The following is a 13352-nucleotide window of genomic DNA, read 5'->3' on the forward strand; positions in this document are numbered from 1 at the left end:
ACTTTCTTCGATGACTGCTGTTATTATCTCCATTTTCCTGTTAAAAAAAAAACAACAACAGAATCTCAGATTAAATAACTTGCCCACAGTCACATAGCTGGTAAGAGACAGAGTTGAGATTTTAACCCTGTCTGAGTCTAGAACTGGAACTCTAAAACTTCTAGAGTCAAACAAGAGTTTTCCTCTGTCAAACTTTTATTTCAACAAAACAACATCATCCATCATATTAAATTAATGTTAGTAGTCCAAATTTTATTGGTTTGGTCATTTCATTTTTACCGAATTTGTAAGTTTATCTCAGTTTTATAATTATACTAGATCTTCCAATATAAGGTCTCTGTACCTAGGTTTAATTTGTTCATATTTAAGTAACCTAATAAAAACTAATTTGTGTTGACACAGGATATCTGTAAGAAATATTTACTTTAAGAAAGGGTCCATCCTTTACACATTTTACAAACGCCTCTGTACAGTAGGAACAATGGCCCCTTACTTCACACAGCCTTGTCTTCTGTCCAGTGCAAAATCTTGTGCATTAAAGAACTTTTGGCCAGTAGCGGAAAATTCATCTGTTTTCTCATTCTCATTTTCACAGAGCCTTTCCTCCTGAGCGTTTAAAGAGCCGTATGGAAATTTTTCAACAAATTAAGATGTTCCATTACACTATGAACAGCGTAAGAGTTGGGAGGAGTTATTAAAATCACATTAACAGTGGCCTGGCTTTCTGTAGTACTTTTCCTCTCAATATTACAAAACGCTTTTAGATAAATTTTATCACATTTATCTTCTCATATCCTGAGGAAGTAGCCCGTGGAAAGTCTCTTTGTCACAGCCTCACAGATAGAGGCTCTAAAGTACAGAGAGGGTCGATAAAACTCACAAGAGAATTCATGTGGAACTAGGAAGTTTATATACTCTAATTACCTTTAGAGTCTAATTAGATTTCACATCTCCCGGGGAACTTGTGTATTGAGTCTGAGAAGCCACTGGGTGAAGGGGCCTCTGCCCCAAGCCGGCCTAGTGTTCCCACAATTAGTGAGTCGGGGAGAGTTCAGGGTAATGGACACGGGTGTGGCCAGTCTGGTTTGACTCTTAGCTCCGTCACTTACTAGCTTTGAGACCTTGGGAAAATTACTTAACTTTTATGACCTTCATTTTCCTCGTCTATCAAATGGGAATATATAGTCCCTACCTCATGGGGTCTTTTCGATAATTAACTAAGATAGTGTATGCAAAGGGCTTAGCGCTGGTCTCATACCGAGGATATGCTGAAGAAATGGGAGTAGTTACCATTAGTGGTGACAGTGGTGCTCATGTGTATTTCTGTTCTTCCAAGTGGGCTTCAGGCGTGGAGAACCCCTACATCTTAGAAAAACTGCTGTGTTGGAGGGTAGAAGAAATGATATAGGGGCAGAGGGATACAGCCACCTATGAATAGAGACAAGAGCTAATTATGGATTATTTAGGAAGCTTTCAGATTTAACTCAGTACAGTCTCAACAAGGATATTTAGTCTCGTATGACGAGAAGTTCAGAGGTAGAGCCGGTAGATTGATTCGGCAACTCAAAATTCTCAAGGACGCAAGTAATTTACATTTCTCTAGTCTGCCATATTCAATAGGTCTGTTTTGCCCTCGGGCTGGTTCCCTTCATCTTCACAAGATGATTGCCGCATCCTAAGATTACAAATAAAATAGGTATGACAAAGTCTAGAGGAGGATGAGAGTTTATCTCTTTCTATGTCTGTTTTTTAAGAAACAAAGAAACCTTTGTTTCTTAACCTTCCCAGAAGCCTCCAGATTTTCCCCCATGTCTCACTGGCCAGAACTGGTCATATATTCACTCTAACCCAGTCACTGGGATCACTGTAATTGTCCCAGAGTCATAAAGATTCTGCTTCTGTGGCTGGAAATGGGAAACACCGGACAGAGACCTGGGCACAACCACAGTTCTCTTAGCAAAGAAGAAATAGGGTTGGCAGTTGGGTAGGCTACTTACTAACAATGTCTGCACTTAACAGATGCCTACTCTGAGTTGAAACATAAAAGTGCTTTCTTGAAACGGGGCCTATACATACATAGCATGAAATGTGAAATGTTACGTGAAATGGGCATAACTCTGCCCTATGCATTTGAATATCTATAGCAAAATTTCTGAATAAGAACTCTGCCTCATAACTCTACAGCTGTCAGAACCTCAAAGCTTCAAATGCTGTAGTCAGAATAAGAGTGCAAGGGGACAAGGGGACATGCAGCCATCCGAGAAGGTAGACATACTGCTAGGGGCCTGTTTTAAAGGCTCATCCCTTGATAGACTGAAGCCCAAGACCACCAGAACTGGAAGGACCGACCCAGAGGCAAGACTCAGGGAATTTCTTCCCCATCTCCCACCTGGGCTGCCGACAAGCCTCACTTCTGCCCAGCGTTAAACATCTCCACTAGTCTGACTGTTCTCCAGTTACAGCTTCCTTCCGGGAAATTAGTTCAGGAGGCGAAGGCATTTCCGGAAAGAGTAAGAGTCTCAGGGAAAGGAAGTGCTGCCCCGCGCCTGATTCTTCTGAACCGCAGGGACCTCGCTTGTCTCGCCAGGCAGATGGATCCCGGAGAAAACAAACGCTAATTGTCCTGCGTTCGGCGGCTGCCCCTTGGAAAGTAAGGTCAAAAGGTTCATTTTACTTAGAACGTTCTTCTGACCCCACATCAGAGGACTTTGATTTTGGCTGAAAGTTGAAATCTGGGTTGATTATTCGGGCAATATCATTATGAGCCCCAGGGGCTGCCCAGATGCCCTGAGAGGATCTTTCCGCTGTTACGGAGAGTCATGTCATGGCGAGAAACCCAGCAAGCATTCTCTCTCCTGCTTGTTGTCCAGAGGGCTCCTGGAATTGAAGATTTTCCCCATGAGACCGTAAATTGTCCACATGCATATAAAGGGTATGTCCTGCTCTTCAAATCTGGAGTACGAATGTAATTGTGTCTCTTTTTTGGCTTTCATTTAATCACCAAAGACCTTCAATAAGAAGCGGAAAGCTCTCTGATCTGCCTAAAACCAAACAAACTTCTGGTCTGGCTACCAGTGTTTCCAGAGACAGTATCCAAAATGGTGGTTAACTCCCCAATATCCATTCTACCCCAAAAGAATTGTCCAGTCCACTCACGGTAACCCATTTCCCCTGGCCACTGGGTGGTTTAGCAATAGACATGAAATGACATGTGATGCAGCCCTAACCACTGAGATGTAAGGGAAGCCGGGGGGCTGCTGGGAAAGGCGATTTCTTTCCTGAAAATTAAGAGTATCTCACAATCTCCAGGGAGAAATTCTCTCTCTCAGTTGTCTCTTTCCTAGCGGCCTCTCTTGGCACCGTGTTCCTGAGTGTTAGTCATTCCTGGTAGGGAAGAGAATGCATCTGGGATAGAAAAACACCAGCTCAGATTTTGTGGCGATTTCTCTTTGAATGTGTGGAGCAACAGAGGCTGCTGACGGACTGGCACAATTTCGGAGTTTGCCCTTGTTTTGGTCAAAGATTAAAGGAGGAAAAGGACCTTTCCCCACTCTTCGATTTAACTCACTCAAATAGATGATAATGTGACAAATGTCAACTGTGATTTAAGCTTGAATGTGAGGAATTTAAAAGCAGTTGCTTGAAAAAAGTTGTATTACATCTTAAAAAAACGCTTCGGAATGATTTTGATTTTCCATTCCTTTGAAGAAGCAAAGCTGAATGCCTTTCATCCTGAAAATGCCCTTTCATAATTTCTAGGATCCTGGTTGCAAGACACAAATTGAAAATCACCCACAGGAAACCTCTCCAGTAATTGCATCTATCTGTACCCCACGCTTTGATCTCAGATGTTCCTGGTGAGGCGGGTAGAAAGCTCAGGTGCTACGGAAAGATAATGCTGGTGAGTCATATTCATGGGATTTTTTTTCCTCTGAAACTAGACTGTCTCGTGTGTGACCTTTGCGATGAGATGTAACATCAGCTGACTGACAAGACGGTTGTCAGTAGCCACATCTGACGCTAGCGTGTCGGTCTATGATATTTTATCTCTACCATCCTCACTGGTGTGGTTGACAGGGTTAAATGAGAAAACGTGTGCTGCAGTTCTCTGTTAATTGCAAAGTGGTACATGAATACAATTCTTTGATCCATGCAGTCTCCCTCTAGGCACAATAACTACATTGTACGGTGGGGTTCTTCTGGTTTTCGGTTCTGATTTATGCTTTTCCAAGATTATCAAAGTTCCTGCCGCCTTGAACGTGGACATCATACCTTAAGGGTAGGCATCACTTTGGTACCCCTGCAGTTTCTAACAGCGCACAGGTAGGAGATAGTCCAGCCAGCGAGGAAATATTTATTGAAACTTGGGCCTGATCCATAAGGGGGCAACATAGTCAAACACATTGGGGAGGTCTGGCTGCAGCCAGCAAAGGGCAGCGACGATGAAGCCGAGCATCTCAGCAATGGCGGAAGTGGTGCCAATATGCAAATGAGGCCGGGCTCCATGCCCTAAGGCTTGGGAATAGAGGGATAATTCAGGTGCTTTGACGGCCTTTCCCTTGGCTTTTAGCTGTCGTGTCTATGCTACATTACCTCACACATCACCACACTCAATCACACATCCAACCCCGCCCCCATACACACACACACCCCGCCCCCATCCCCACCCTAAGAGCCAGCAGTTAAAAATACCTATAACATCAGGATTATGCCGCTTCTCTAGTGAAAATCAGGAAGATTAAGATGATGACAAACACGCCGATGAAAGGAGTCCATAAAAGTAAACTGAAAAGCACAACACAGAAGCTACTTAAGTGCCTAAAAATATTCAGTCGTTATAATAGTTGCCGTTTATTACCTACGTGCGGAGCGCTGGACAACCACTTTTGTCTCATAAGCCTCACACTCATGGTCTGAAGTAGCTGCTTTGTGGGGCGCTGTGCCCCAGTCACTCTACACGGGAGAGGCTGCACCAGGGTTCACTTGGGGTCCCGTGCCCTTGGCCACCTCACCGGGTTAACACTGTCACACTCGTTCATTCAACAAGAGGTTACTGATCGCTTACTGGGGCCCTGCACACTCCTTGTTGCCAGGAATTCAGAGATAAAAGACACAGCGTCCTCCGGCAAGAGCTCGTTTCTCAAAGAAGCATGGAGACTGGTAAACAGATGATTACCGTATGGCATGACACAGACTTGACAGAGAGAGGAGTCACCAAACACAGCCTGGGAGGGCCAGCGAACACCTCCAGGAGGAGGTGACAGGAGCAGCCCTGTGGAACAGCCATAGCGGCACACTTGCATCGGAGCAAGTTTGAAGGATGAGTAGGAAGAGCAGCCCGTCAAAGAAGGGACTGGGGATGGGGTGGCATGGGCGGGTGGAGGGATGCCAGCACAGGGAAGGGTCTGAGAAATGTCCCAAGGGGAACGGGGACAAGCAGACCAAGAGGTGGACAGGGCCCAGGTCACATGGCCTTTTCATGATGCCAAGAAGCATAGGATTTGTTCTGCAGGCTAAGAGGGTGTTTGGGAGAATGTTATACAGGGCAATGGCCATATCATAAGTGTGGTTTCAGAAGTATTGTTAGGCCAGCGTAACAGAGAAAGGATTCGAATGCAGCAAGTCTCTGGATGGAAAGACCAGGGAGGGGCTCCCTGCATAATCCAGGAGAGAAATGATAAGGACCTGAGAAGACAGCCATGGTGGGAATGGAAGAGGAGGACAGGTTCCAGACTTGTTTAGGAGGAAGAAGAGGTTAGATTTACTGACCAAATGATAGTAAATAAGTGATGCGGGAGAGGCAGGGGTCAAAGATGACTCCAGGGTTCTGGCCTAGGTCACTGGGTGGATGGAGATGAATAAGTTCCACGAGGACTGTGGCTTATTCAGCAGGTGGCACAGTGACTAGCGTGTAGTAGGTGTTCAGTAAATATTTACGGAACGAATGATGGCATGAATGCCTGGGTGAGGAATATAAAGAAAGAACAAGTAGTTTGGGGGGAGGGGTTGGAATGATGGTACATGCTGAGTGTGAGATGCTTATGAGATGGTCAGATAAAGATGTGCTGCAGACATTTACATCTATAAGACTGGAGTTCAAAAGAGACATCTGGGCCAAAGGTGTGGATGTGGGAAACATCCACATTCACATTCAGAATAAGGAGACGGGAAGACCAAAAGGAATCATGGTCAGAAGCATCAACAGTTAAAGGGCCAGCAGAGGAAGAGGAGCCCTCAGAAGAGGTTTTAAAAATAATGGCAAGAAAGAATGGTGTCGAATTTCAAGATGGATGGGGTGTCACAGGCCCCTGGAAGGCCAAGTAGAATAACAGCTGGAATTTATGCCTTGAATTTAGCAACCGGGAGAACAAAAGTCACATGGCCCTGGCTAGAAGGAACACTGAGATTCTGCAGACTGCTGGCAGGGTGAGATGAAGCACAGCTGGAGCCGTGGGAGGGTGAGGCCCACAGGCACGGGGGAGTGCTGTGCAGCAGCAGACCCCGGACAGGAGCAAGCGAACCAGCTGCCACACTTGCAGGAATTCTGAGAGCTGGTATTAAACATAGCCGTTATTAAAAACTAAATTATATAAACCTGAAAATTGAATAAATTATACTAAAAACAAAAGTTATAAACACAGAAAACTCGTCACTTCCTGATTATTTACATTTTACTGTTTTCTCAGCTGTCAAGGTTATTAACACCTACGACATCTGGATGGCAGAAATACCGTATAACCGCGCGCTGCTGTACATACCTTCCCTACCCCACGTTCAGTGATGTCATGGTGATGGCCTGAGACTGGCCGTGGTGGAAGTATTTATACCGGGTGCAAATGCTACAGTTCTGGCTTCTTTTCTTCCAGAGAGCTGGTTGTTGCCACTTACTAGCACGCCACTGAAACCGGGCCAGCGGCTGCCTGCCCCCGGGCTTCCCCTTCAGGGAGTGGCGTTGATCCAGTCACCACAGTGAGGCTGGCGTAGGGGAGGCGCTGACCTCAGAGTGTTTAGACAAGGACAGTTCTTAGCGTCAGGGGGACGCCCGTGTCGCCTTTCTAGAGAGTTCTCTCCAGGTTGGTATAGGGGCCAGCCAGAGAGGGTTCAGAGGATTTGGGGGCAGGGAGGAAGTAGGTGGCAGGGATTGGGGTGCCAGTAACTGTGCTGACACTCAGGGCTGGATTTCAGGGCCAGAAAAAACCCAGGGTGGGGGCAGAGGCCCGCATGGTCGACTGGTCACCCACACTGGCTCAGGTGCAGATGACCCCAGCCCTGAGGGTTTTTCAGTTTTCATTGCCTCAGGCCTGGCTGACAGAGGAGCCTCAGGGCAGCTGGGGGAAACCAGACTAGGGAGGGCAGGATCTGGCAGCCAAGCAGGGGGAAGTGAGATTTATTTATTTAAGGGGAAAAAAGACCAATTAAAATAATTCCGAAAAAAATCCCATCTGATGGGTAACATGAATCACGGGTTACACTGGGCGGTGTACCGGGGGGGCGGGGGGAGCCGTGGGTGCTGGGGTGCACTGTCTGTAGAGAATTAACAAATTAGAGGAAAACCAACTCATAGGCCTGCTTATTATTATCGCCAGATGTGGCAATTCTAAACAACGGCAGTGATAAAATACACCTCCTTTGGGGCAGACTCCTCCCACGCACCCTCCACACATGTATTTTTGAGAACCTTCTATGTAATCAGTTGATTGTATTCGAACAGCTGACACATACTTCTTTAGTTCCTTTTTTGCGGTGTTTGTTTCATAGAATCACTTATTTTTAGAGTGTTGGAGGCATGTTTTGTTTTTCCATTCAGACACCAACATATATCAAGGGTCCCTGAGAAGCTGTCAGTTACGCTTGGAGTTTAAGGGCGTTCGGAACAATGTAATATGGTCTTCGGAAGAATCGGGAGACAGCCTTGTTTTGTATGTGCCGTAAGATAAGTCAGAAGTTGGTTATGAATCACCACTTTCCTATTATTCTAGCATTGTGCCCTGCAGAGCAGAAAGAGGTTTTAAGCATAAATATGGTTTTCTAAAAAGACATAAGCAAACAGGATGTAGAAGGTTTGACCTAGAAGCAAGCTCTCTTGCATTTCAACTGTGTGACCTTAGAAGTATTCTACTCAATTGCTCTGAGGCTCAGTTTTCCTGCTCGTAAAATGGGGTTAACAGTACCTGACCAGCTTCTTCCTGGGGCTGGTGAGACCAGGTGTAGGAAGGGGTGAGGCACCTCATAAAGCTTGGTGCTGCGTGAGTTCCTCAGGATCCAGGAAGGGGGAGCGTGGAGCCCAGAGGGAGCCTCTCTGAGGAGGTTAAATGAGGTTTAGATCGGCAACTTCAATTTCCACTGCAGATACAGTGTGCTCAGAAATGTCTGGGGACATCAGAGTGAAAACTGGAACTTGGAAACTGGGAAAACAGGTCAGTGGGGAAAGGAGACAGGTCAGGGCTCTCCCGGAGTGGGGCTCACCCCACGCACCCCACGCAGCCGTGATCACGTAGTAGGTCAGCACCTCGCACCGGCTCACATCTGCGATGTCTGGTCGGGAAGGAAAAGTCAGGTCTAGAAGCGGCTCTGGGAGCAGCAGTCCCAACACACTTGCCAACTGGCAGATTCGATTTGAACCAGAAGCCTCTTGTCTTTTCATTGTCTTGGCTGCATTTTTGAAGAGTGGATGGTTCTCCTAGAAAGGAGGGTGGTAGAAATCCTATGAACCCCACCAAATCTCCCAAATCAAATGGAAAAGAAAACAAACAAAATGCCCAGTGGCCTCTTTGCAACTCACTCTACACAGATTATATGCAGCAATGTAAAACACGGGCTTTTTCTTTACTACCTGAAAAGGGATGGAAAGTTATTTCCCGAGGGTGCTGATGTTGGCACGGTGACGAAGGATGATATACTGTCGCCCCTCCCAGGCGTGGTCCATCTGCCTACTTTGATGCTGAGCAGGGGCTGGGGTCTTTAGCCATAGGACAGGGAGGGAGGAGGGCCAGAGAAGCTGCCCAGTGCTCCCAGGTCAGACCCTCCCAACATGAAAGAGCTTTTCCACGTAGAGCTCTAATATTCCTCTGTGGAATTTAAATAACTAAAGGCAAAGACAGAAAAGGGTTTCCCCTTTCTATCTAATGCTTAATAAACAGGGTAAAGCTGAGAAGGGAACAGGACAAATCAGATTAGAAGAAACAAGCCTTTGAGACGGTCCTGGGCTTCAGATGGTTGGCCCAGGAGCAGGTCAGGCCAAGAGCTGTGAATCTAGTGTTGGGACCCAGGGCAGGCTGCCCCCAAAGTATACCTCAATGGCATATTGATTATTTAGAATTAAAGTTACTTAAGAAATGGCCAATGCAAGAAGGCCACTCTGACCTTCCTTTCTTTTCTCCCTGAAAGCAGAAAATAAATCTCTCATGTGAAAGGTGCTCTCCCTGTATCTGGAGGTAGAGGGACACTCTTATCGCCAAAGATAGGGAATTCAGGCCCAGAAGCCTATATAAACAAGCCTGTTACTTCTTTAATTTACTACCACAGCCCAAACTCTGTTTAGATTATTGACCAATTGAGCATCCAAAACCTAAGTTTCTTTGTCCTGTCAATTCCTCACAAATTTATGGTTTGTCTGAAAAGTATAAAAGCTGCCTGCTGCCTTCTCTGGTTACTTCTTAGGTCCCATTTCTTTTTTGTTTTTCTTTTTTTTTTTTTTTGCTGCACTGCACGGATTGCAGGATCTTAGTTCCCTTACCAGGGATTGAACCCGGGCCTGGCAGTGAAAACACAGAGTCCTAACCAGGGGACCGCCAGGAAATTCCCATAGGTCCCATTTCTATGAGACCCCCTTGTATGTGATTAAAATTATTTCCTTCTTCTCCTGTTAACCAGTCTTGTGTCAATTTTATTATTAGTCCAGCCACAAGAGGGGCAAAGGGGGACATTCCTCTCCCTGGCAGTAGTGACACACTTTTCCTACCTGGAGAGACACCAGATAAGATCCGCTCCCAGGTGGAACCCTGCCTTCTCCACAAGTCACCCCCCTCTACCCACCTGCCTGATTCCAGCAGCCCAGCCCACCGTGCCAGTTAACAGCCTACATTTCCCACAGGCCTGACAATCTGTATTACCAGCAATTCCTCAGAACACCGAGGTGAGGTAGTATGAAATTTTTATTTATTTTATTTATTTATTTATTTATTTATTGCGGTACACAGGCCTCTCACTGTTGTGGCCTCTCCCACCGCAGAGCACAGGCTCCGGACGCGCAGGCTCAGCGGCCATGGCTCACGGGCCCAGCCGCTCCACGACATGCGGGATCCTCCCGGACCAGGGCACGAACCCGCGTCCCCTGCATTGGCAGGCGGACTCTCAACCACTGCGCCACCAGGGAAGCCCAGTATGAAATTTTATCCTGGCAAACTTTGCAGGTTAAGAAACATGACCAAGTACCCCAATTAATTACTAGCAAATCTAGACTCACACGGTCTTGTGGGTTACACAAACAACCAGCCACTCTGCTTCTTGTTCTCCAAATATAGTATCTATGCAGCACGCCAGAATCTCACCAGGCAGGATTTTTACGGCAGAGGAAGAAAACAAAGCAGGTGTCAAGGGTCATTAACCTCACCCTGGTCTCTTTCTGAAAATCAGCACTCTGACATGTCCAGGCTACCTTTAAAGCGCCATGTGTATGTGATGTAAATTTACACTTGCTTTGCATATGCATTTTGGGGTCTGTTTTGAGCCAGTTGCTGCACTGAATCAAGATAGCTTTCGTTCTGGTATTCTGGGTCTGAAATAATGTGCTGTGGCATTCCCCATCCCTGTGCCCTCTCTGAACCTATTTCCAAACCATTATTTTGCTCGTGCTCATTGGCCTTCAAAGTTGGAGTGGCCAATGGACGCAGAGAAACACAACCTTCACATTTAGCTGAGGCTAAGAAGGACTTTTCCTTGGTGATACTGAGGGGAAAGTGTAAATTACAGAAGCAATAACCAGAAAACAGACCTTCTATCAGAAGCTGGCTCTCTCCCCCAGCCGTGTCCAAAAACCTTCGCTATGAATGTATAGAGGAAGTAAACCTTAACCACACTGAGGCTTAAAAAAATTACACTGGTTTCTGTATGTGGCTTTTGTAAATCAGTTAAGTTACATCACACTTCCACCTCGAACGTGTGATAATAAGGTCAGGGTTCCCCGGTAGACAGCAGAAAAAACCATATGGTACCTTCCGACACAGTCTGCTTTTCCCTTCAAGCTGAAAATGAATCATTTGTGGACATCAGTGGGGCCATCACATGGCAGATACGAAATGTGAATAAATGTGCCTGGTGGAGCAGTAGTGTTGCTGGAGTGGAATGACCCTGGCACCTCCTTGTGGAGGCCAAACGTGACTAAGTCTCTTTCTCTGTACTGTATGGAATTAAATAACCACGTGTCAAAACCCAACAGCTCCTGCCTTGCAACCCTAAACCTGTAAAACATGCTGGCGGCGCCTAAAACCTCTTGCAGAATATAATTACAGATACCAATGCTTTGAGACTTTGGACATAATCCAACTCAACTTAAAATAGTAACAAAGGCTCAGTGTAAAACCTGTGACATAGATTCTCTGAAAAGGGGCCAGGAGTCAGGCCAAGGGCTAATAAGCCCTTTAGGATCTGCTCCATTCAACGACAGCTGACCCTCCAACTCTGACCCTTCTCTCCACAGAGAATTAGATCTGAGATCCCTAAGGGCACGTATTTTTGCCCATATTCCCAGTCCAACCATTGCAGAAATGAACTGAGGTGCACAGCTACAACCGTGGGAGCTTTGAGGTGTTCATTTCCTAATTTGTTTATCATTTGAATGTAGCTTGGTAATTTCCTGGAGGGAGAGGATCTGGGGTAGATTGGGCAGCACCCACCATCAGGAGACAAAGATTTCACAACTGCTCATCTTCCATCCTGACTCTCTTGCAAAAAGACTGTAATATTTATTCACAAGGGAGCTCTGGAAACAAGTCGGCTCTTATCCGGGAAAGTCTATCGCGGCAGACTCCTTTGTACCAAGAAACTGGCACAAGGTCTTGGGCCCACCTTCGTAGCTGATTGTGAGTTGGGTTAGCACATTTCCCCACTATATTATCATTACAAAACTTTTGTGAAATTTAGAAACAGTTCATGGCAAGAATAAAGACAATATTTATAGTACATATTTTCTGGAAGATTTGGATGAAATAAATAGTTGATTAAGTATCTTGTCAGTAATTCAGGCACCATTTAACTGTGCCACGGTAATTGTCTAGATGTTATTATAATGCTTCATCCTAACTTCATTTGAATTCTGACACCTGGACACATGCTGGATCATCTGTCCAGTTTACAGCGATGCCCAGTTCTCTGGTAACCCTCATCCCTGTCCAAGGGGTTGGGCTGGTCTTGTTTGTCCTATGTCCCCCGTCCCCTGTCCACAGCAGTGTGGACCAGAGGTGCCCACCCCACATAGGCTTACTCACTCCCTGGCCCTTCTCCTGGAAAATGAAATGGAACAAAGAAATCTTTCCCATTAGCTGTACTTAGAATGTATAAAACGTGGGTACAGCCAGGGACCATGTCCCACCCGTGCACTGAGGAACAGGGGAAGTCGGTCTGCAAAACCCAGAGAGAAAGCCCTGATTTCTCTCTGTGTGCACTTCCTCCCCAAGGCCCAGCTGCAAGCTCATTCCTGACTCTGACACTCCTGAAAGCTTACATTTTCCCTGCTTGTTTAACTCTGGATGATTTCTGTCCCACACAACCAAATGATTCCTAGCTGGTACAAATTCCTATCTGGGAATCACATCATGTCATGGGGCTTTGGGCTCCAGGCTGATTTGCATCTAAAGCCTTTGCAGCATCGCAGGGTCACTGCCTCTGAGTTCTCTGTGCAGAGGCTTCTGGCAACTTGGGTATGAGTTCTGGGCCTGTTCATTCTAAGGATGTGAACTCAGCAAGTCTTCTAGCCTCAGTGCAGCTTAGTTTCCACACCTATAAAATGAGAAAAACTAACTAAACATTGATAATGTGATAAAGCACACAAATCTTGAGCTTTGGGCTTCCCTGGTGGCGCAGTGGTTGAGAGTCCGCCTGCCGATGCAGGGGACACGGGTTTGTGCCCCGGTCCGGGAAGATCCCACATGCTGCGGAGTGGCCGGGCCCATGAGCCATGGCCGCTGAGCCTGCGCGTCCGGAGCCTGTGCTCCGCAACGGGAGAGGCCACAACAGTGAGAGGCCCGCGTACCGCAAAAAAAAAAAAAACAAACTTGAGCTTTGAGGTGACTCTCGGGTTAAAGTCCTAGCTCTGTCACTTCTCAGAGCCTCAGTGTTTTCATTAGATTGTTTTA

General features: G+C 46.3%; 1 protein-coding gene across 1 annotated transcript in view; it reads left to right on the forward strand.

Annotated features, from left to right (window-relative positions):
* The first annotated feature begins 3880 nt into the window (after positions 1-3880).
* SNX9 (sorting nexin 9) overlaps positions 3881-13352 on the forward strand; it is a 136921-nt gene continuing 127449 nt past the window's right edge. The window contains exon 1 of the mRNA XM_060283783.1: positions 3881-3901. Coding sequence (XP_060139766.1) covers positions 3896-3901 — 6 coding nt within the window. The 5' untranslated portion in view covers positions 3881-3895. The remainder of the gene's footprint in view (positions 3902-13352) is intronic.

Source organism: Globicephala melas, chromosome 14 (assembly GCF_963455315.2).
Source record: "Globicephala melas chromosome 14, mGloMel1.2, whole genome shotgun sequence".
NCBI lineage: Eukaryota > Metazoa > Chordata > Mammalia > Artiodactyla > Delphinidae > Globicephala > Globicephala melas.